Source organism: Mirounga leonina, unplaced genomic scaffold (assembly GCF_011800145.1).
Source record: "Mirounga leonina isolate KUSES-001 unplaced genomic scaffold, KU_Mleo_1.0 Mir_178, whole genome shotgun sequence".
NCBI classification, from domain to species: Eukaryota; Metazoa; Chordata; class Mammalia; order Carnivora; family Phocidae; genus Mirounga; species Mirounga leonina.
Window position 1 is genome coordinate 7,683,474 of NW_023270464.1, and position 24,753 is coordinate 7,708,226.

The 24,753-nt window shown below is 36.8% G+C and overlaps 1 protein-coding gene across 1 annotated transcript in view; it reads left to right on the plus strand.

Annotated features, from left to right (window-relative positions):
• Window positions 1–23,530, plus strand: part of MCEE (methylmalonyl-CoA epimerase) — a 75,656-nt gene extending 52,126 nt beyond the window's left edge. Inside the window, exon 3 of the mRNA XM_035023971.1 lies at window positions 21,882–23,530. Within this exon, the coding sequence (XP_034879862.1) occupies window positions 21,882–21,923 (42 nt within the window). The 3' untranslated portion in view covers window positions 21,924–23,530. The remainder of the gene's footprint in view (window positions 1–21,881) is intronic.
• Window positions 23,531–24,753: the final 1,223 nt, after the last annotated feature.

The following is a 24,753-nucleotide window of genomic DNA, read 5'->3' on the forward strand; positions in this document are numbered from 1 at the left end:
TTCATGACCACTAAACCAGCCATTCAAGAAATATTAAAGGGGACCCTTTGAGTAGGAAAGACCAAAAACAACAAAGACCAGAAAGGAATAGAGAACATCACCAGAAACACCACATTTACAAGTAACACAATGGCACTAAATTCATATCTATCAATAGTCACTCTGAATGTAAATGGACTAAATGCTCCAATCAAAAGACATAGGGTATTAGAATGGTTAAAAAAAAAAAGAAAAGAAAGAAAGAACCATCGATATGCTGCTTACAAGAGACTCATTTTTTGACATAAAGACACCTGCAGATTGAAAGTGAGGGGATGGAGAGCCATCTATCATGCTAAGGGACATCAAAAGAAAGCCAGACTAGCCATACTTATATCAGACAAACTAGATTTTAAATAAAAAACTGTATGAAGAAGGGCACTATCTCATAATTAAGGGGTCTATCCTCAAGAAGATCTAACAATTTCAAATATTTATACCCCCAACTTGGGAGCACCCAAATATATAAATCAATTAATAACAAACATAAAGAAACTCATTGATAATAATACAATAATAGTAAGGAACTTTAACACCCTACTCACAGCAAATGGATAGATCATCTAAGCAGAAGATCAACAAGGAGACAAGGGTTTTGAAGGACACACTGTACCAGATGGTCTCAACAGATATATTCAGAACATTTCATCTTAAAGAAGCAAAATACACATTCTTTTCAGGTGCACATGGAACATTCTCTAGAATAGATCACATACTGGTCACAGATCAGCCCTCAACAAGTACAAAAAGTTTGAGATCATACCATGCGTATTTTCAGACCACAACACTATAAAACTTGAAGTCAGCCACAAGAAAAAATCTGGAAGGACCACAAATACATGGAAGTTAAGAGTATCCTACTAGGGGTGCCTGGGTGGCTCAGTTAGTTAAGCATCTGCCTTCAGCTCAGGTCATGATCCCAGGGTCCCGGGATCGAGCCCCACGTTGGGTCCCTTGCTCAGTGGGGAGTCTGCTTCTCCCTTTCCCTCTGCCTGTTGCTCCCCTTTGCTTGTGCATGCTCTCTCTCTCTGTCAAATAAATAAATAAATAAATAAATAAATAAATAAATAAATAAATAAATAAATAAATCCTAAAAAAAAAAAAAAAGAACATCCTACTAAAGAATGAATGGGTTAACCAGGAAATTAAAGAAGAAATAAAAAATACATGGAAGCAAATGAAAATGAAAACATGACAGTCCACAACCTTTGAGATGCAGCAAAGGCGGTCCTAGGAGGGAAGTATATAGCAATACTGGCCAGCCTCAAGAAACAAGAAAAGTCCCAAATACACAACCTAACCTTGCATCTAAAAGAGCTAGAAAAGGAACAGCAAATAAAGCCTAAAGCCAGCAGAAGAAGGGAAATAATAAAGATTAGAGCAGAAATAAATGATATAGAAACCAAAAAATAGAGCAGGTCAACAAAAGTAAGAGCTTGTTCTTTGAAAGAACTAATAAAATTGATAACCCCCTAGTCAGACTGATCAAAAAGAAGAGAAGGGACCCAAATAAATAAAATCATGAATGAAAGAGGGGACATCGCAATCAAAACCACAGAAATACAAAAAATTATAATAAGATTAGTTGACCATATAGTAGTGGGTCCATTTCTGGGTTTTGTATTCTGTTGTACTGATCTGTGCATCAGTTTTTATGCTAGTACCATACTGTCTTGATGACTACAGCTTTATAATATAACTTGAAGTCTGGAATCATGATGCCCCCAGGTTTACTTTTCTTTTTCAGGATTGCTTTCCTATTTAGGGTCTTTTCTAGTTCCATACAAATTTTAGGATTGTTCGTTCTAGCTCTGTGAAAAATGTTGATGGTATTTAGATAGGCATTGCATTAAATGTGCAGATTGCTTTGAGTAGTATGGACATTTTAACAATGTTTATTCTTCCAATCAATGAGCATGGAATGTTTTTCCATTTCTTTTTGTCCTCTTCAATTTCTTTCGTAAGTGTGCTATAGTTTTCAGAATACAGATCTTTTATCTCATTGGTTAGGTTTATTCCTAGGTATCTTATTGTTTTGGGTGCAATTATATATGGGATCAATTCCTTGATTTATTTTTCTGCTGCTTCATTATTGGTGTATAGAAATGCAACAGATTTCTGTACATTGATTTTATATCTTGCAACTTTGCTGAATTCATGTGTTAGTTCTAGCAATTTTTTGGTAGAGTCTTCTGGGTTTTCTACCTAGAGTATCATGTCATCTGCAAATAGTGAAAGTTTGACTTCTTCCTTGATGATTTGGATGCCTTCTATTTCTTTTTGTCATCTGATTGCTGAGGTGAAGACTTCCAATACTGTGTTAAATAACAAACTCCACTCATATGTAGAATTTAAGAAACAAAACAGATGAACCTATGGGAGGGGGAAAAAAGAGAGAAGCAAACCATAAGAGACTCATAACTATCAAGAACAAACTGAGGATTTATGGAGGGAGGTAGATGGGGGATGGCTAAATGGGTGATGAGTATAAAAGAGAGCACTTGTTATGATGAGCACTGGGTGTTATATGTAAGTGATGAATCACTAAATTCTACTCCTGAAACCAATATTATACTATTTGTTAGCTAATTAGAATTTAGATAAAAATTTGAAATAAAAAAAAGAAAAGAAAATTTTACAATTAAAAAAAAAAAGTCCAGTTGTCTGTGAGGAGCTGAATCCTGCCAATGACCATCTGAGTGAGCTTAAGAAGCAATCCTCCTTCATTTGAGCCTTTAGATGAGACCCTAGCTCCAGCCAACACCTTGATAGCAGACCTGAGATTACATTCAGATTCCTGACCCACAGAAAATCTGTGATAAGTTTGTTGCTCTAAGCTGCGGTTTTAGGGTAATCCGATACATAGATATAGAAAGCTAATATGCAAATTAATAGAAATTGAGATGTATCCATTCTTAGGTTGTTATAAGGAATACTACAGTGAGAATCCTTGCATTTATAACATGTTTTTGTGCAAAGTATCTGAGGGTTAACTCCTGGTATTGAAATTGCAGGATCAAATAGAATGTGTAATACTAAATGAAAAAAAATCAAAACTTGCTTATGATTATGATTATGATGAAGTTAAAATTCAATTATAATAAAAATGTATCACATATGAGGTGAGACCTCTCCACATTTACCCCAGGATAACTACTCAAAAATTTATTGTATATGCCTCCAACTATTTTTTCAAATACACATTTTAAGATATCTTTGTGGGATCTTATTATGTGAGGTTTTTTTTCTCTTAGTTCTATATCTTAAGGAGATTTTTCAATATCAGGACATGTAAAGCTATTGTATTCTTTTAGAAACAGCTTTATTATAATGTATGCAATTAAAATACAATAAATAGCATGTACTTAATTGCAATTGATAAAGTTTTTTCATTCTGAAATCAAGTCCTCCACCAAATATGTGACTTTTAAATATTTGTCTCTTAGTCCTGTGGCTTGTCTTTTGATCTTCTTAACAGTGTCTTCCATAGAGAAGAAGTTTTAAATTTTTATGAAGTGCAATTTATCAATTCTTTTTTTTATGGCTCATGATTTCCTTATTAGAAATATTTGCCTAACCGAAGGTCACAAAAATTTTCTCATATGATTTCTTCTAGAATTTCTATATTTTTAAGTTTTACATCTAGGTCTATGACCCATTTGAGCTAATTTTTGTATATGGTGAAAATATGGAGTAAAGTTCATTTTTTAAAACATAGATATGCACTTATTCCAGTATTGTATCTTTTTTCCGCTGAATTACCTTTGTACCTTTTTGAAAATTAATTGTCCATATATGTGTGGGCCTACTTTTACACTCTTTATTCAGTTGTATTGATCTTTTTGTCTATATGTCTATATGTTTATATATCTTTATATCTATCTTTTGTCTATAAAACCTTTTTTGTTGATTTTGTACTAAGTCTTGAAATGAAGTAATACAAAGCCTCCAACTTTATTCTTCTCTTTAAAAGTTGTTTTGACTATTGCAGTACCTTTTCCTAAAGCTTTAGAATCAGCAGTTAATTCCTACAAAAAGCCCGATAGGGCTTTGTTTGGTTCATATTGACTCCATATATTAATTTGGGGAGAATCAACATGTTGACAATACTGAATCTTTTGATCTATGAATGAAGTATATCTCTCTATTTGGGTCTTCGTTAATGTCTCTCAGCAATGTTTTTTGTTTTTTTTTTTAAGATTTTATTTATTTATTTGGGAGAGGGAGAATGAGAGAGAACACATGAGAGGGGATAGGGTCAGAGGGCAAAGCAGACTCCCTGCCGAGCAGGGAGCCCGATGCGGGACTCGATCCAGGGACTCCAGGATCATGACCTGAGCCGAAGGCAGTCGCTTAACCAACTGAGCCACCCAGGCGCCCATCAGCAATGTTTTTTTGTCAGTGTATATCTTTTATCAGATTTATCCCTAAGTATTTACTATTTTTGGTGCTATGGTAAAGGTCTGTTTTATTTCAATTTCTGATTTGTTACAGGGTAATATTTGCTTCATAGAATGTGTTGGTAACCACTGTCTCCTTTTAAACTTTCTGGAAGAGTTCATAATATTTCCTTATTATCCTTTTAATATCTGTAGGACCTGTAATGATGTCACCTCTATCATTCTTGATATTTGTAATATGTGTTTTCTTTTTTCCTCATCAGTCTAATGGTTTATCCATTTTATTGATCTTTTCAAAGAACCAGCTTTGGATTTTACTGATTCTATTATTTTTCTGTTTTCTATTTCACTGACTTTCACTTGATCTTTATTATTTCCTTGCCTCTTCTTATTTTGGGTTTAATTTGCTCTCCTTTTTCTAGTTTTTTAAGGTGGAAATTGAGTTAATTGATTTGAGACTTTTCAAATATAGGCATTTAGTAATGTACTGCTTTAATTGTATCCCATGAGGGAAAATTATAAACTATCTAGAAACAATGAAGAGTCAGACATTCCATGCCCAAACCTATGGGACACAGTGAAAGGCTTATGTAAAAGAAATGTTATAAACTTAAATGCCTTAATAATTAAAGATGCTGAAAAATAAATATGTACTCATCTTTAAGATGGATAACACAAAACTATATATTAATGAGAATAAGAATTAGAAAGAGGACATAATAAAAGTCCAGGGAGAATTTTTTTTTTCTAGTGAAGTATGAATTACCAGAATTAAGAAGTGAAAAACATAAATAGACCAATATCAAATACAAGAGATTGAAATTGTGATTAAAATTTGACCACTGAAAAGTCACCAAGAACAGATGGGTTCATAACTGAATTTTATATAAACTAAAGAACAGTTAATTAACATGTTATTTAAACAAGTCCAGGAACAAGAAAATGATGTAAAGCTCTTCCAGCTCATTTTACACTGCCCTATAACTTAAATTCAAAACCTAAGAACATTGACAAAAGAAAATTATAAATGTATAAATTCTAAATAAAAAATAAGCACATAAAATCCAGGAATATATCAAAGAAAAACCAGGTGCTCTATCCGCATAATCCATTACATTTAGGATGATTAGGGTTATGTCCAAGTGCCCCATTAAGACATTACTCCAAAGCATGCTGTGAGAAGAGTCATTAAAACTCTAATTTGATCATTGAGGGTTGGACTTCATTTGTTTTACAATTTTATCACTCTAGAAACCAGAAACACAAATTTTCTTTATTGTTACTGGTTGCCCGACCCTACTTTAGTGTGAAACGTCAAAAATATATGTCCCCAAATTAGAAAATGGGCAGTTTGATCCTCCAACTTTATTTACAGCATGTACGTTCAGTGTGCAAAGTCAGCCCTCCTCCACAATCTGCTTCTAACTTCTGTTTGGGGACCACTCATGCTTCCCTGTTGGGCCATCTGGGGGGCAAAGCTTTGTTATTCATTTAATGACCACAGACGATCCCTTATCATCTGTTCTTTTTTTCCTAAGCTTTCTGCTCCTGATTTCCTCTCTCAGAACTGACACAAACATGGTGTTTCTATGACCATGTGACAGAAAACTGCATTTTTTACTTAATTAGTTATTTACTTTTTAAAAACTAGCTGCTTATGTATGTATTCTATCTCCCAAATATATAACCCCACATTGTCCATACCCTCTTGGACCTGGCACCAGGCACTCTTTCACCCTCTCACTGATTCTCTTGTTAGCAAGTTAATAAGCTTTGACATGCGCTCAAGATCAATTTGTTTAAGAAAGTTTGTGACAGAAGATGTGGTAAAAGTGGGTCAAAAATAATTAGACCACACATAGTTTAAATCATACACTTCTCAAGAGTTTTAGTGAAAAACAGCAGTCCTCCAGTACCAACACCCCATTTGCCCATTTCCCTCTCTCCAGACACAGGCCCTTTAAAATATCATAGCTGATTCTTTTAATATTTACCCTCATATCACTAAATAACATACTTCTATTCCTAGTTCTTGCTTTTCCAGTTTAACGTTTTTTAATGGAAGATAAAATCAATCTCTTCAATATCTCCCTTGGCACCTAGTGTGCTTTCACACATATGTACCCCATTCTCTTCCCATCATGCAAACATAATAATTTTGGTTAGATTATTATTAGGCAATTATATTATTACACTCCATTGTTATGGCCATGTATGATTATGGCAGAGTTATGTAGTGTCTATGATTTCCTTCCTTGCAAAATGCTTTGCTTTTTCTTGAGTAAATAATTGAATTTTGTTTCTTTGCTTGATTAGTTATATATGACTCTAAAGCCCTGAATTGCCTTATCATATATCAAAAGTTGAAACAGCTTTAAGATGTTTCTTAAAGGGTGCTTAATTTTCATCTTCAGCATGCCTCTCCTAAAACCTTTGACCTGCTCCAGTATGGTTAAATTGTCCTCTGCACTCAGCAGGGAGGACTCAGTCAAAATTCTTTCCTATGCCTATAGTAAACATAACTGGGATATGGCAAAATAACTTATTGCTTACTTCAGGAAACACTTTCTCTGGGAGTGAACCAACAAAAATAGTTTACTTATCAGGACTCACAAGGTACTCATCAAGACCACAGGAACCCTACTTTATGGTGCCTAGTGATCCAAAGCCATCAGGTCATAAACTTTACTCATCCACCCACTTTCTCACCTTGTAAGACCCTCCTGAAAATCATCCAGCTCAGGCCCTAAAACTCTATAAATATCCTTCACTGATTTCCCCACTTTTGAGACATTACTAAGATCTGTCAATATGATTTTCTTCCCTACTGCAGTAGGCCTAAGGTATGTTTTTTAAAAAATTTTTTATTGTTATGTTAATCACCATACATTACATCATTGGTTTTTGATGTAGTGTTCCATGATTCATTGTTTGTGCATAACACCCAGTGCTCCATGCAGAATGTGCCCTCTTTAATACCCATCACCAGGCTAACCCATCCCCCCACCCCCCTCCCCTCTAGCACCCTCGGTTTGTTTTTCAGAGTCCATCATCTTTCATGGTTCATCTCCCCCTCCGATTTCCCCCCTTCATTCTTCCCCTCCTGCTATCTTCTTCTTTTTTTTTTTTTTAACATACACTGTACTATTTGTTTCAGAGGTACAGATCTGTGATTCAACAGTATTGCACAAGTCACAGTGCTCACCATAGCACATGCCCTCCCCAGTGTCTACACCCAGCCACCCCATCCCTCCCACCCCAACCCCCACTCCAGCAACCCTCAGTTTGTTTCCTGAGATTAAGAAGTCCTCATATTACTGAGGTCATATGATACATGTCTTTCTCTGATTGACTTATTTCACTCAGCATAACACCCTCCAGTTTCATCCACGTTGTTGCAAATGGCAAGATCTCATTCTTTTCGATGGCTGCATAATATTCCATTGTATATATATACCACTTCTTCTTTATCCATTCATCTGTCGATGGACATCTTGGCTCTTTCCACAGTTTGGCTATTGTGGACATTGCTGCTATAAACATCGGGGTGAACGTACCCCTTCGGATCCCTACATTTGTATCTTTGGGGTAAATACCCAGTAGTGCAATTGCTGGATCATATGGTAGCTCTATTTTCAACTTTTTGAGGAACCTCCATACTGTTTTCCAGAGTGTTTGCACCAGCTTGCATTCCCACCAACAGTGTAGGAGGGTTCCCTTTTCTCCGCATCCCCGCCAACATCTGTCGTTTCCTGACTTGTTCATTTTAGCCATTCTGACTGGTGTAAGGTGGTATCTCATTGGGGTTTTGATTTGGATTTCCCTGATGTTTCCGAGTGATGTTGAGCACTTTTTCATGTGTCTGTTGGCCATTTGGATGTCTTCTTTGGAAAAGTGTCTGTTCATGTCTTCTGCCCATTTCTTGATTGGATCATTTGTTTTTTGGGTGTTGAGTTTAAGAAGTTCTTTATAGATTTTGGATACTAGCCCTTTATCTGATATGTCATTTGCAAATATCTTCTCCCATTCTGTCGGTTGTCTTTTGGTTTTGTTGACTGTTTCTTTTGCTATGCAAAAGCTTTTTATCTTTTTTTTTTTAATTTGAGCCAGAGAGAATGAGAGAGAGAGAGAGAGAGCACATGAGAGGGGGTAGGGTCAGAGGGAGAAGCAGGCTCCCCGCCGAGCAGGGAGCCCTATGCGGGACTCGATCCTGGGACTCCAGGATCATGACCTGAGCTGAAGGCAGTCGCTTAACCAACTGAGCCACCCAGGCGCCCAAAAGCTTTTTATCTTGATGAAGTCCCAATAGTTCATTTTTGCCCTTGCTTCCCTTGCCTTGGCGATGTTTCTAGGAGGAAGTTGCTGTGGCTGAGGTCGAAGAGGTTGCTGCCTGTGTTCTCCCTTACGATTTTGATGGACTCCTGTCTCACATTGAGGTCTTTCAACCATTTTGAGTCTATTTTTGTGTGTGGTGTAAGGAAATGGTCCAGTTTCATTCTTCTGCATGTGGCTGTCCAATTTTCCCAACACCATTTGTTGAAGAGACTGCCTTTTTGGCCTAAGGTATGTTTAATCAACAGGATTTTCTGGTAGTAGTTTGCGGGGGTCAACAGTCAACAACTTTACTTGAGATTTTCATCATCATATGGGGGGTTCCTTTTGCTTCTCTTTTGTGATGGTCATACTTTAAAAATACTTTATGCTAAATCAGTTGGGAATGATTTGAGCAGCAAGGAAGAGAAAACCTAACTACAGTGGCTTAAATAAATAGAGTAAATTTCTCTGATGTAATTTGAGGTGGACATTTGCAGTCATTGGTTGAGAGGCTTCATAATGTCAGGGTCAACCATCTCTGATTCTTTCAGCCTATCCTGCATGATGAGAAGATGTCTGTGTAGCCATTCCATTTGCATGGAGAGCAGGAAGACAGAAAAAGGGGACACATAAGCAATGTCTTTCTGTTTATTAGGAAAGCCACAGAACAAGCACTCCACACTCAGCAGACCTCCTCTTTTGTCTCATTGGTCACATCTGCATCCCATGGGTCCCCCTAAAAGGAAAGAAGTCTTGGAAAGTTTGCACTCAGCTATTCAGTCTCTATCATGGTGACTCATAGTGTTATATATTCCCTGAACTGTATTCTAAACCTTTGTGTCTTACACTCTTGTTTTCTCTACCTAGAATACACTTCACCCCATTTTCCTGCCCATAGAAATCCCCAATTGTCCTTCAAGTATTTGCTCAAATTGTATCTCATCATGAAGCTTCTCCTCAATACTCATAGTTAAAATTCATTTCTTCCAACGTACTCACAACGTACCTCTGTAAACAAGACCACTTGGCATACTCTGCTTACTGGTTCACCATGTCTTAGGTGTTTCCCTATTAAGCAGTTCTGTTATCACCAGTGTTTCATTGTTTCATACAATGCTGCAGAGAACATCTTCTACAAATCTCCTTAGCAATATGTGTTTTTCTAGGGCAGACCCTTAGAGATGTCATTATTGACCATGTGAAATGGTCATACCATTTCACATTAATTCTTTTTAAATTTGAGTATAGTTGATACACAATGTTACATTATTTTCAGTGGTACAAGATACTGATTCAACTTTTCTATACATTACACCATGCTCACCACAAGTGTAGCTAACACCTATCACCATACAACACTATTACAATATCATTGACTATATTCCCTATAATGTGCCTTTTATTCCTGTGACTTATTCATCCCTTAATTGGAAGACTGTTTCTCCTACTCCCCTTCACTCATTTTGCCCATTCTCCCTCTCCCTACCCTTCTGGAAATGATGTGTTTATTCTCTGTATTTATAGGCCTGATTCTGCTTTTTGTTTGTTTGTTTATTCATTTGTTTTTGTTTTAGATTCCACTTATGAGTAGAATCTTATAGAATTTGTCTTTCTCAGTCTAATTTATTTCACTTAGCACAGAATTGAGAGCCCTATGAAATAAATCCATACTTATGTGGTCAATTAATCTATGGCAAAGAAGTCAAGAATATGCTATGGGGAAAAGACAGTCTTTTCAATGAATGGTCCTGGGAAGACTGTATGTAATTTAAGGTGGACATTGTACATGTAAAAGAATGAAACTGGACCACTTTCTAACACCATACACAAAAACAAACTCAAGTTGAATTAAAGACCTAAATGTGAGACATGAAACCATTAACATCCTAGAGGAGAAGTACAGGCAGTCATTTCTCTGACATTGGCCATAGAAACATTTTTCTAGATATGTCTCCTAACATAAGAGAGACAAAAGCAAAAATAAACTATTGGGACTACATAAAATTAAAAGGTTTTTGCACAGTGAGGGAAACTACCAACAAAAAAAGGCAACCTACTGAATGGAAGAAGATATTTGCAAATGCCATATCAATAAGGGGTTAGTATCCAAAATACATAAAGAACTTATACAACTCACACACACACACACACACACACACACACACACAAAACCAATCTGATTGAAAAATGGGCAGAGGACCTGAGTGGACTTTTTTTTCAAAGTATTTCACATTTTTATTTTTAACAGATACTACAAAGTGGTCATCCTTACTTTTCCACTAGCCATTTGTAAGGGTAACTGTTTACCCAAAATCTATCAATGCTTAATCTTATCAAGCTTAATTATTTTCCAATTTAATGGAGGGGAACAGTATTTATTTTTTTGTTTTAACTTGCATGTCTATGGTTACTAGTAAGTTTGAATAACTTTCATAAGATTATTGAACACTTCAATTTTTCTTTCATTAATTGCCAGTCATGTCACTCGTCCACTTTTTCTATTGGCAGGCCTTCCTTTTCTTATTGATTTGTAGGAGGTTTTGTTGTTGTTGTTTTGTTTTCTTTCTTTCTTTCTTTCTTTTCTTTCTTTTTTTTTTTTTTTACATGTTTGGAGCACTAATCATTGACCAGTAATGTATGTTGAAAATATTTCTCCCTTTTTTGTGATGTTATTTCCTCCATTGTGTTTTCTGTCATACTGAAGTTTTAAAGATTTTTGTAGTCAGATTTATCAGTCATTTCCTTTAAGTCATTTTTTCTTTTTCTTTTTTTCCATTTAGGTGTCTGGTACTAGAGACATTCTCTTCATTTGAGTTGAATTAAGTGATATCCCTAATAAATTTAAGGGCACTCTCCTGTATTTTCTTTTAATAATTTAAAATTATTTTTACTGATTTATTTTCTCTGGATTTTATTTTAAGCTATTTTTCTTCTTCTTTTCTTTTAGTTCCCATACAGTTAACATACAGTGTTACACTAATTTCAGGTGGACAATATATTTTTCCAAATGGGTGGCTAATTTTCCCAGAATCATTTACAAAATAACTAGTCCTCGCTCTCCTGAATTAAACTTCCCCTTCCATCACATACAAAATTTCCACATAAATGTGTATCTGATCCTGGGTGCTTTATTATTTTTTTGTTGAACCAGCCTCTCCCAGAGCCAGTTTAACACTGCTTGATTATTCTGACACCAACTGGCAAATTCTCCCACTTTCTTATTCTTTTTCAGAATTATTTTGATTATTCTTGAAACTGCATTCATACTTCTGAATATTAAGATAATTTGTTTCATGCAAACATCATTAGATTTTAATTGTGATTGCATTGAGTATGTAGGTTAATTTGGGGGTATTGACATCTTAACATAGTAGATGCTTCCCATCCACGAACATGGTACATCTCTCCATTTATTCAGTCATTCTTCCCCTTCATTGTCTTTTTTAAAAAAAATTTCAGTATAGTTGAAACTCAATGTCACATTAGTCTCAGGGGTACAACTTAGTGATTTGTTGAGTTTATACATCATGCTATGCTCACCACAGTGTTGTTACCATCTATCTCACAACATTGCTATTACAATGTCATTGACTATATTCCTTATGTGGTGACTTTTATTCTTGTGACTTATTCATTTCATAACAAGAAGCCTGTATCTCCCACTCCTCTTCACCCATTTTGCCCACTTCCCCACCTTCCTCCTTTCTAGCAGTCATCAGTTTGTTCTCTGTATTTATAGGTCTGATTCTGCTTTTTGTTTGTTTTTTTTTTAGATTTCACTTATGAGTGGAATCATATGGTATTTGTCTTGCTCAGTCTGACTTATTTCACTTAGCATAATACCCTTTAGATCCATAGATCCATCCATGTTGTCTCAAATGGCACAATCTCATCCTTTTTTATGGCTGCATAATATTCCATGATATATCTATATATCTCTCATTTTCCTTATCCATTTGTCTGTTGATGGACACTTAGGTTGCCTTCATGTCTTGGCTATTGTAAATAATGCTGCAATAAACACAGGGATGAATATATCATTTCAAATTAGTGTTTTCATTTTCTCTTTGGGTAAATACCCAATAGTGGAATTATTGTATCATATGGTACTTTTATTTTTAATTTTTTGAGGAACATCCATACTGTTTCCCACAGTGGCTATACCATTTATATTCCCACCAACAGGGCACAAGAGTTTCTTTTTCTCCACCTCCTCGCCACCTCCTCACCTCATTATTTCATGTCATTTTTTTTTTTTAAGATTTTATTTATTTGACATAGAGAGACACAGCGAGAGAGGGAACACAAGCAGGGGGAGTGGGAGAGGGAGAAGCAGGCTTCTTGCTGAGCAGGGAGCCCAATGGGGGGCTTGATCCCAGGACCCTGGGATCATGACCTGAGCCAAAGACAGATGCTTAACAACTGAGCCACCCAGGCGCCCCTCATGTCATTTTTATTTCAGCCATTCTAATTGCTGTAAGGTGATATTTCATTGTATTTTTGATTTGGAGTTCCCTGATGATTAGTGGTGTTGAGCATCTTTTCATGTGTCTGTTGGCCATCTGTATGTCTTCTTTGGAAAAATGCCTATTCAGGTCCTCTATTTTTTAATCAATTGTTTAGGTTTTGTTTTTCTGTGTGTGTGTGTGTGTGTGTGTGTGTGTGTGTGTGTAGAGTTGCATAAGTTCTTTATATATTTTGGATATTAACTCCTTACCAGATGTATCATTTGCAAATATCTTCTCCCATTCACTAGGTTGCCTTTTTGTTTTGTTGGTAGTTTCCTTCACTGTGCAAAACCTTTTATTTTGATGTATTTTTATTTTTGTTTTCCTTGCCTTAAGAGACATATCTCTAGAAAAATATTTTTATGGCCAATGTCAGAGAAATGACTGCCTGTACTTCTCCTCTAGGATGTTAATGGTTTCATGTCTCACATTTAGGTCTTTAATTCAATTTGAGTTTGTTTTTGTGTATGGTGTTAGAAAGTGGTCCAGTTTCATTCTTTTACATGTAACTGTGCAGTTTTCCCAGCACCATTCATTGAAGAGACTGTCTTTTCCCTATTGTATATTCTTGTTTCCTTTGTCATAGATTAATTGACCATATGAGTATGGTTTATTTCTGGGGGTCTCTAGTCTGTTCCATTGCTCTATTGGTCTATTTTTGTGCCAGTACCATGCAGTTTTGATTAGTACAGATTTGTACTGTATCTTGAAGTCTGGTATTGTGATACCTCCAGCTTTGTTCTTATTTCTCAGGACTCTTTTGGCTATTCAGTCATTCTTTTATGTCCTTCAATTAAATGTTATATTCTATTACTAATATCACCATCCTTCCTTTTTAGTTTTTTGATTAATTAAAGATGTAATATATGAAAACTTTTTATTTTTGTATGCTTGGTATTGTATCTGATCACCTTGCTGAATTATTTTAACAGGTTAAGAGTTCCTTAGTTGGTTTTTCTAGGATGCTAGGGAGGCAATCATATAGTCTGCAAATAATAATAGTTATTCACCTTCCTTTCTAACATTTATATATTATGTATTTTTCTTGTCTGACTTTATCATATAGAATAGTCATCCAATGTTACTTAACAGCAGTAAAAAGAGGCATCATTGTATTATTACTAAACTTAATGCTCTTATTATTTATTAAGCATGATGCTTGCTATAGATTTTTGGTAGAATAATCAGGATAGCATTTAGCTGCATAAAAAAGAAACCTGGTTCAATGACTTAAAGAAAGAAATATAGGTTTCATTTTTGTAACCTCAAATATGCAGAGGAAGGTAGTCCAGGTCTCTTTCCAGCTTCCCAATATCATCTTTACTGTGTGGTTTTTGTTCTTACAGTCACAATATGGCTGCCATTCCTCCAGGCCTGGGTTGCATTCCAGGTAGAAAAAGTGGGAAGAGCAAAAGGCTGAGTCTTTCTTCTTTTATCTGAAAAACATAGATTTCTCAGAAGTTTCAGGATTAGACTTCCATTTTCATCTTTTTGGCTGCAACTAGGTTTTGTCACAATCCTCGGCTGCAAGCAGTGAGTATTTATAACTGGGCATGCTGCTACCTCTTCCATTAATAAGGAAGAAGGGGATAATGGATAACAAGTAAGCAACAAGTAGTATCTTCAATTATGCCCGTATCACGTTATAAATTTCACTTTTATTCTCACTGGATGAACAGGTATGAAATCCTATTGATTTTATTTAGAGGGGCTAATATGGTTTTTAATCTTTTACTACAATTTTTTTAAGATTTTATTTATTTATTTGAGAGAGAGAGAGTACAAGCTGGGGAACAGCAGAGGGAGAGGGAGAAGCAGGCTCTCCATCGAGCAGGGAGCCTGATGCGGGGCTTGATCCCAGGACCCTGGGATCATGACCTGAGCCGAAGCAGACACTTAACTGACTGAGCCACCCAGGCGTCCCTTACTACAATTTTATAATGTTAAATTATCCTTAAATTTCTGGACTAAACCCTACTCTGTCATCTTATAGTATTGAAATACAATATGCATAAAGAAACATGCATACATCATAAGTTTACACTTTGAGGAACTTGACAAAGTGAACTTGCCTCATAACTATCAGCCAGATTTTTTAAAAAGAACTCTATAAACAGCCAGCAGTCCCTTTCATATCCTTTCCCAATCTTTTTCCCCTTTCTCCACTGCAGAGGTAACCAATACCTTAGTTGTTAATATAGATAGTTTTTCCTAATTTTGTACATTGTATGACTGAAATTATACAAGATGTATTAATTTGGTTCTGGCTTCTTCTTTTGGTCATAAATATATTCATGGTGTTCATCCATGTTATTGTGTGAAACTATAGTTTGTTTTCATGCGATGAAACAAACATGCTTTCACTGTATACATATATCAAAATGTATTAATTAGTGCTACCACTGATGGACATTTAGGTTGTTTTCAGATAATGTCTATTACAAATAGTATTACCATAAACATTCTTATATATGTTTTTGGTTTTGAGTAATAGGGTATGTGATCCTTCAGCTTTAGTAGGTATTGAAAAATAGTTTTCAAAAAGGCTGCACAAGCTCATATTCCTGCCAGCAGTGTATGGCAGTTCCATTTGATTCACATCCTGGCCAACAGTTAGTATTGTTTATCTTTTACATTTTAACTGTTCAGATAAGTGAGTGTTGTTGTGATTTTAATATATACTTTATTTATTTGTAATGAGATTGGAAATATGTTTTTCATATATTTTTTAATTATTTGAATATTCTTTTTGTGATGTGTTTTTTCAAGTCCTTTACCCAGTTTTTCTATTGGGTGTCTGCCTTTTTCTCATTGAATTTTAGGAATTCCTTATATATTTATATAACCTGGACAGAACTCTTTTGCTAGAAGATATATATATATATAATCTTTTCCCACTCTGTGTCTTGCCTTTTTGCTTCCTTAATGATTATTTTTTGATAACAGAAGTTCTTAATTTTTAATTATAAGATTTATCTATTGCTTCCTTAATTTATAGTACTTTTTGCATCCTTCTTAAGAATTTTGTCTACCTCAAGATCAGGAAGATAAGTTTTACAACAGATTCAATTATAGATCCAACTTCTTGTGTAACTATGACTCTTCATCTGGGTAAGTTGTGTTTTTCATAGGATTTGTTCATTTTATCAAAAGTTTCAAACTTCTTTATAATATCAATTTACATTTTTAATGCCCATAATGTCCGCCAGTGATGTGCTCCTTTTCATTCTTCATATTAGAAATGTGTAATTTGTGTCTTTTTTCTTAATCAGTAGTGCTAGGGCTAATCAATTTTTTTAGTGTTTTCAAAAAAGCAAACCTTGACCTTTTAAATATTTTATTTATTTTTTGACAGAGAGAGAGACAGCAAGACAGAAAGAATACAAGCAGTGGGAGTGGGAGAGGGAGAAGCAGGCTTCCTGCTGAGCAGGGAGCCCAATGCAGGGCTTGATCCCGGGACCCTGGGATCAAGACCTGAGCCAAAAGTAGACAATGACTGAGCCACCCAAGCACCCCCAAACCTTGACCTTTTAAAAAAAAATCTCTTTACCATACTGTATTTTCTATGTCATTAATTTAATTAATATGCTCGTGTTGATTCTTTTCTATTTTCTTTGACTTTTATCTGATTTTCAGGCTCTCACTTTTTCTAACATATACATTTAAGACCAAAAATTCACTCTGGTTATGGCTTTAGCTGCATCTCACAAATTATAATGTGTTGTATTTTCATTATTATTGGCTACAAAATATTTTGTAATTTACCTTGCATCTTATTTGACAGATAGGTTATTAAAAATTATTTGCTTAATTTCCAAACATTTAATTATTGTGTGACTACATAATATTTTTATGATTAAAACTCTTTGGAATTTGTCATGATGTGCTTAGTGACCTAGTAGGATATGATTAATTTTTATAAATGTTGCATGTGTACTTGAAAGGAATGTGTGTTCTGGATGTTCAATGTGTACCGCATATTTTAATTAGATCAAGTTTGCTAAATGTATTGTTCAAAGATTCTATTACTTTACTGGTATTTTTGTCAGTTTTATCAATTACTGAGAAAGATATATTAAAATTCCCCACAGTTATCATTAATTTACTTCTTTTAGTTTTGTTAATGTTTGCTCTGTGTGTTTTAATTAGGTATAAACAAATTTAGAATTACCATTTCTTACTAGTGGCGTCATCCTTTTATCATTATGAAATACTCTCTTTATCTTGAATAGTGATCTTTCATTAAAGATTACTTGATATTAATATAGTTACACCTGTTTTCACTTAGTCTTTGCTTGGTCAGTCCAATTTTTCTGTATCTGCATTTTTAACATGTCTTTTATAAGCAGAAGGTAAATAAATTTACTTTTTTTTCTTTAAGTCCAATCTGACAACCTTTTTTTAATTTGGAAAATTTATTATATAAATTTAGATAAATATGATATATATATGATATATTTATGCATATATATTCCTATACTGTGGTTGAGGATTGGAGATGTCTCCTTTAGTTGAAATAGATTTCATATTTCTGTTTCTTGGTGTTTTAATTTTTCAGAGTGATTTGTAACAGGAGAAGGAGGCAGATAAATCTTTTTTTTTTTTAAAGATTTTATTTATTTATTTGATAGAGACAGAGATAGCGAGAGCAGGAACACAACCAGGGAGAGTGGGAGAGGGAGAAGCAGGCCTCCCCTCGAGGAGGGAACCCGATGTGGGACTCGATCCCAGGACCCTGAGATCATGACCTGAGCCGAAGGCAGACGCTTAACAACTGAGCCACCCAGGCGCCCCAAGGCAGATAAATCTTAACCCCCTCCTCTTAAAACCAGCAATAAACCTTTTATGTATTATGACTTAGAATAGCATCTCTGCAGCCATAGTCTCTCATCCCTTTTTGGCCCTAATGTTGATTTTTCTTATCATACTTGCAAAAGGTTTATTTTATTGTTTCTTTCAAATAGTGTTTATAAACTCTTTTCAAATTACCCAGGTTGAGTGGATCATCAACTTCCTGTCAAGTATATAATAATTATATAAATGTATTCTATTGTTAAATTAGTATATAAATATATTTTTGAAAACATTCAATATGGGAGTCTTTGTCTTATAATAGGTGAATTTAATCCATTTATATTTACTATGATTAAAGATATGTTTGGACTCTTTTCTGATATCTTATTTTCTGTTGTGTATTTATTATACTTTGCTTATGTTTCTCTTTTTTTAATACTCTTTTCCTGCCCATAGCAGAAAATTGTCATGCTTTTGGGGGCTATTCGACATCTTCCTTTTTTTTTTTTTTAAGATTTTATTTATTTATTCATGAGAGACAGAGACAGAGAGAGAGGCAGAGGGAGAAGCAGGCTGCCAAGGAGCAGGGAGCCCGATGTGGGACTCGATCCCAGGACCCTGGGATCATGACCTGAGCCGAAGGCAGACGCTTAACCATCTGAGCCACCCAGGTGCCCTATTCGACATCTTCTTAAGTTTCTAAGTTTGAAGGAACTTCTTTTTTTGAGTCCATGTCTCCCCAAGGCAGGAGCCAGAAACTCACATCTCAGCCTCCCTAGCATCCAGGTTATAAGCATGCAATCAGTCAGACTCCTTAAGATTTTATTGAAGGGAGAGAGATCAAGAAGTAAGCATTATGCAGAATCCATTATGGTCTCAGTGGTAGACATCTAGCTTCCAAGGGCTGTAGTGGTAGTAGTATGAACTATGGAGAGTGACTTGCCTATGACTAGGAGAAGTAGAAACAGGCATAGCAGGAATTATCCTGTGGTGTCCTGAAGTATAATCTGAGCACTGTTTCTGCCATCTAGCTCCTGCCATGAGTCTCTGGCCCACCTGCAGATTCTGTGATCTATCCCATGTCATTTAATAGGTTCCTTTTCTTTTTTTTCTTTTTTTCTTTTTTATTTATTTATTTATTTTTTAAAGATTTTATTTATTTATTTGACAGAGAGAGACACAGCGAGAGAGGGAACACAAGCAGGGGGAGTGGGAGAGGGAGAAGCAGGCTCCCCACAGAGCAGGGAGCCCGATGCGGGACTCGATCCCAGGACCCTGGGATCATGACTTGAGCTGAAGGCAGTCGTTTAACCAACTGAGCCACCCAGGCGCCCCTTCTTTTCTTTTTTTTAAAGATTTTATTTATTTATTTGACACACAGAGAGAAAGCACAAGTAGGCAGAGAGGCCGGCAGAGAGAGAGGCAGAAGCAGGCTCTCCACTGAGCAGGGAGCCCGATGCGGGACTCGATCCCAGGACTCCAGGATCATGACCTGAGCCGAAGGCAGTCGCTTAACCAACTGAGCCACCCAGGCACCCTAATAGGTTCCTTTTCTACTTCAAGTAACCAGGAGAGATTCTGTTGTTCCTGCCCAATGAATTTTACTCCCAGTCTGTTGTTCAAAGACATTCTCCCAATTCCATCAGATCAAAATTTATTTAAATTTACTAAAGTGTTTTACTGACTTATGTGCTCACTAATATTTCTGGAATTCTATTACTTCCTCCTGGGTTCACTTTTTTCCATGCATTATCCTTTAGTAGTTCTTTGTACAAAGATATCTGGGTGAAAATTTTTCTTTTTTTTTTTTTTTTAAGATTTTATTTATTTATTTGACAGAGAGAAACACAGCGAGAGAGAGAACACAAGCAGGGGGAGTGGGAGAGGGAGAAGCAGGCTTCCTGCTGAGCAGGGAGCCCTATGTGGGGCTCGATCCAAGGACCCTGGGATCATAACCCGAGCCGAAGGCAGACGCTTAACGACTGAGCCACCCAGGCGCCCCTGGGTGGAAAATTTTCTAAGTATGCCTGAAAGTTTGTTTCATTCTCAGTCTGGAAAGATAATTTTCTGGGTTTGGAATTCTGGGCTCAAAGTTATGCAGGTATTTTCCCTCAGCACTTTGAAACTCTTATTTATCATCTTTGTGTATCAAAGGTTGCTAATAAGAAATCTGATGTTGCCAAATTTTTATTTCTCTATAACAGTTTATAATCTACTTTTTCTCTCTGGAAGTTTTTCTCTTTTTTCTTTATCCTCGATGTGTTGAAGATTCACTGTGTGTGTCTAGGTATGTGTATGTGTGTGTATGGCATGATTCTTTTCAAGTTCTGTTCAGCACCTTGCCTGTTCATCCACTGTATTTGTTAATTTCAGTAATTGCTTTTTTTCTTAATTTCCAAGGATCGAAATTGGTTCTTGTATGAGTTCCTCCTTTATTTCTCTAAGGTATATGTATTTTAAAGTTTTTTTTTTTTTCAGATGCTCTACTATCACTATACCCTTGGTTATTCCATTAATTGTATTGTTTTGCATTTGTGGTATAAAACTTCCTCGGTATTTGTTAATATTTGGTTCTGCACTTATCTTCTATGAGAAAATTCTCCCCAGTGTGTTCTGAGCTGTGAACGGCTCCTTGCAGGCAGCCAGCTGGAGGCATCTCCGTGAAGCCAGTATCAGTCCTGGCCTCCTGGCTACAGATGGCTACAGCCTCTCCTAGTTCCCATATGCATTTTCTTTTCTTTTCTTTTCTTTTCTTTCTTTCTTTTTTTTTAAGAAAAACTTTACCATTTCAAGGAAGTTCCCTCTTTTGATTTCAGTCTTAGCTATGAATTTATTGCTCTGATTTTACATATATTTTCTACCATGTCTAAAGATGTTATGTAGAAGGAAGAAATTTTAGCATGTAGTCAAGCTGCTCCCTTGAGAGAAGACACTCACGTCTAGCCCAATCTGGCACCAGACTGGAGTGGAGGTGGCAGGGGCAGGACAACATCCGGGCCTCATTAGGGGTCCTCTGTCTCATGCTGGTAACAGTGTAGTGTCTTCTCTTGTGCCTACTCGGCCCTCCCTGCCTGCATCCACTGAGGTGTCTGCGACTCCTCTCTGGGCCCTGGATTTCTGGTCAAGCTCCATGTCCCAGTTCAATCTGTCATGGGTCAGAGTACCCAGCTGGGTGTGTACCATCTGCATCCACCAGGCCTCCAGGCCTTGTGGGGAGACATTTGGCTGTTCCCCAGGGAGTTCTGTGCAGCTGCTGCCTTAGACCCCACTGCTCAGGTAACCCCTTTACTACCTTTAATCCACTCTTCCACATTGTGACCTGGTAACTCTCTCAGCTTGTAGTTCCCAAACTTTACTGTGCATCACAATCACATGGAGGGTGTCAAAAGATAGATTTCTGGGCCCCACACATGAGAGCTTCTGATTTTGTAGGTCTGGGGTGAAGCCCGAGATTTTCATTTCTAACCAGGTGCCAGGGGATGCTAATGCTGCCGGTTGGGAGGGCACAATTTGAGAATCATTGTCCTAGACAGAGGAGCAGAGACCTATTCTTTCTCTCTTATACACAGACCTGGCTAGGAAGTAGAAAAGCCAGGAATTTGACTGATGTATTCTCTGATTTTGGTGGCTTGGGGACAACTTTTACAGCTAGGGGTCTGAGCTGCAGGGTTAGGAGAAGCGTGGGGTCATGGGGTAAAAAATGACATGGATTATCATAATATCATCTGTCCAGTGTAGTTGGTATTTTAGATGATAGTCTTTGTTTTTTTCCTCCAAGAAGATATATACATATGTAATTGTAAACAACATTTTTTTGTTTTGGTAGTTAGTCTCTCCTCCACCTGGAATAACACACTCTAAGAACTAGATGACACCTGGAGAACATTAATATTACACACCCTGGATCAGAAGTCTCTTCAGAAGTGAAAAATTGAAGAACTTCGGATACTTCAGCTGGCTTCACATGCACAGACAGGAGAAAAGCAATTTCAGGGAGCCCTGTTCACCTGCATCTTTTGTCTGAGTTTATATTGAAGCAGCTACATCCGGCTCTGAACACCGTTCCAAGTGATTCTCAGCCTCCGCCACTTTCTTCCGCACCTGATTCCTCAGCACATGGTAGAAGACCAGAGAAATAATTAACATTTTATAGATGGACTGACATATCTCTTTGCACGTGTGTGATTTACTCGCTTGGCATTTTAAATATGTTAAATCCAAGATACATGCTGAAATTTAAAACTCCACCAAGGTGTAGGAGTAACTAACTCGTAGCATTTAGTAAAGGAACGAAGTTAGTGGTTCTCATAGCAACAGTGGAAAACATAGTTGATCTTCCCCAACAAACCTGGCCCTCCTTCAGCATTGCCTGTCTCAGTGAAGGGCACCATCCTTGCTCGAGTCGCACAAGCCAGAGACTGAACAGAAATCCTGGCACTGCCTCTCCCCAACCAACCGGCTTCCTAAGTGCGCATGTGCGCGTGCACACACACCGCTCACAAAGGCCTCTTTATTTAGTCTTTCAAAGAGCTCCGGGTCCATCTGCTGCACTCCCTTCCCCTTTGTTTGGGCTCCTTGCATCAGCTCTGGTCCCACAGTCTTTCTACACTCTGGTAGCCAGAGTGTTTTTTGTTTAATTTTATTATTATTGCTATTATTATTATTACAACACACCAATAATCATGCCCCAGCTTCTAAATGTCAAAGGAGTCTCAACCTCATGCAGAATACAGGAAGGATAACTTCAAGCCTTACTGAGATACCATTTCCCACTGATCAGATGGGCAAAGACAAAAACGTTTGATAACACTGTTGACAATTGTGGGGAAGCAGAAGCTCTTACTGTTACTGATGGCCCGGCACATTAGGAAGCCTCTATCCTGCTTTACCACTGCCATGGTAGTTTGGCAATAATTATCAAAATTAGGCATTTGCATACTTTTGTATTCATTTTTACAAATTTACCCAATAGGGGAAAATATTGTATGGTGATCGTTATTTGTTGCACCATTGTTCGTAATAGCAAATGATTGGAAATTAACAAAGGGTTTATCAATAGGGGACAGGTTAAGGGGTACATTCATATAATGGGATTCTATATGGCTGTGAAAAGCAATGAGGCAATTCCCTATGTATAGACATAGAATGTTCCTTAAGATAACGGTTTTGTGGGGAAAAAAACCCCACAAACAAGTTGTAGTATAGTGTTGTGAACCAATGTAGACACTTAAACAATGCCAGGGTTTGGGTGTCAACTCCTTCCTTCCCATGGGGTCAAAAATCTGTGTATAACTTTTGACTCCCCAAAAACCTAACTGCCAGTAGCCTGCTGTGGACCAGAAGCCTTACCAATAGCATAAACAATCGATTAACATATTTCGGATGTATGTATTATATACTGTGTTTTTATAATAAAGTAAGCTAGAGAAAAGGAAATGTTATTGAGGCAATCATAAGGAAAATACATTTACAGTACTGTACTATAAAAATCCACATATAAGTGGATGCATTCAGTTCAAACCCATGTTGTTCAAGGGTCAACTGTATATTTGTTTGTACATGCATAAAATCTTTCTGGAAGAGTACACTGGAAACTGATAACATTAAGTAAGCCGTGGTAAAGGAGCTGAGGGTCTGTGGGGAGAGATTTTTCCTTATGTCACCTATTGTTACTTTGGAATTTTTTAAACCATGTTACATTGTTACCTACTCAAAAATTACATAAAAGTTTACAAAATGTATCATGTCAGCACTTACAACATGCCTAGTATATAGTAGCTCCTCCTTATTTGCTGAATGAATGAAATATACCAACCCCCTAAGGAATATGCTCTGTATTAATGACTTTTTGCTATGTAACAGATTACCCCAAAACTTGCCAGTATAAAACAACAACATTTATCATCCCCTGGTTTCTGTGAGTCAGGAACCCGGGCGTGGCTTAGCTGGCTGCCCCTGGTCACGGTCTCTCATGAGACTGTAGTTGAGCTACAGTTACCTGAAGGCTCAGCGGGGGCTGGGGCATCTGCTTGCAGGTGCTCACTTGTGGATGTTGGCAATGACCTCACCTGGGCTCCTCACCACATAGGCCACCCATAGGCTGCCTGAGTGTCCTTCCAACATGTAAGCTGGTGAACCAAGAGACAGAAAACAAGAGAAGGCATCCAAAATGGAAGCCCCAGTCTTTTTTGTAAATCAGTCTCAGAAGTGACCTCCCATCCCTTCTTCTGTGTTCTGTTCATTAGAAGCAAGCCAATGAGTCCACCCACACTCAAAGGGAGAGGAATCATAGGGCATGAATCTCAAGAGATGTGGATCATCCAGGCTGTCTAAAAAAAGGCCACAGATCACATGCTCTGATGATGTCTTTACTTATTCTTCATTAGGAAAGACTTTGATGAGGCCTAGTAGGCTTGGCCTCCCACCTGCACATACCCTCCTGTCTGTCCTTCCAGCCTCTTCTTATTAAGCCTTTCTTAAATTCCTCAAACATGCTGTGCTTCTGACAGTTCTGAGACCTTCACACATGCTGTTCCCACTACCTGGAATGTCAACTCAACTATAAGGGAGAAACACTACCTTCTCCCACTATGAGATTTTGTAGCACCATGTGTGTATCCTTCCCTCTTTTTAATTTGTAATTTTCCTTAGTTTGTGTGATTGTTGGACTAATGCCTGTCCCTCCCAGAAAGCTCTGA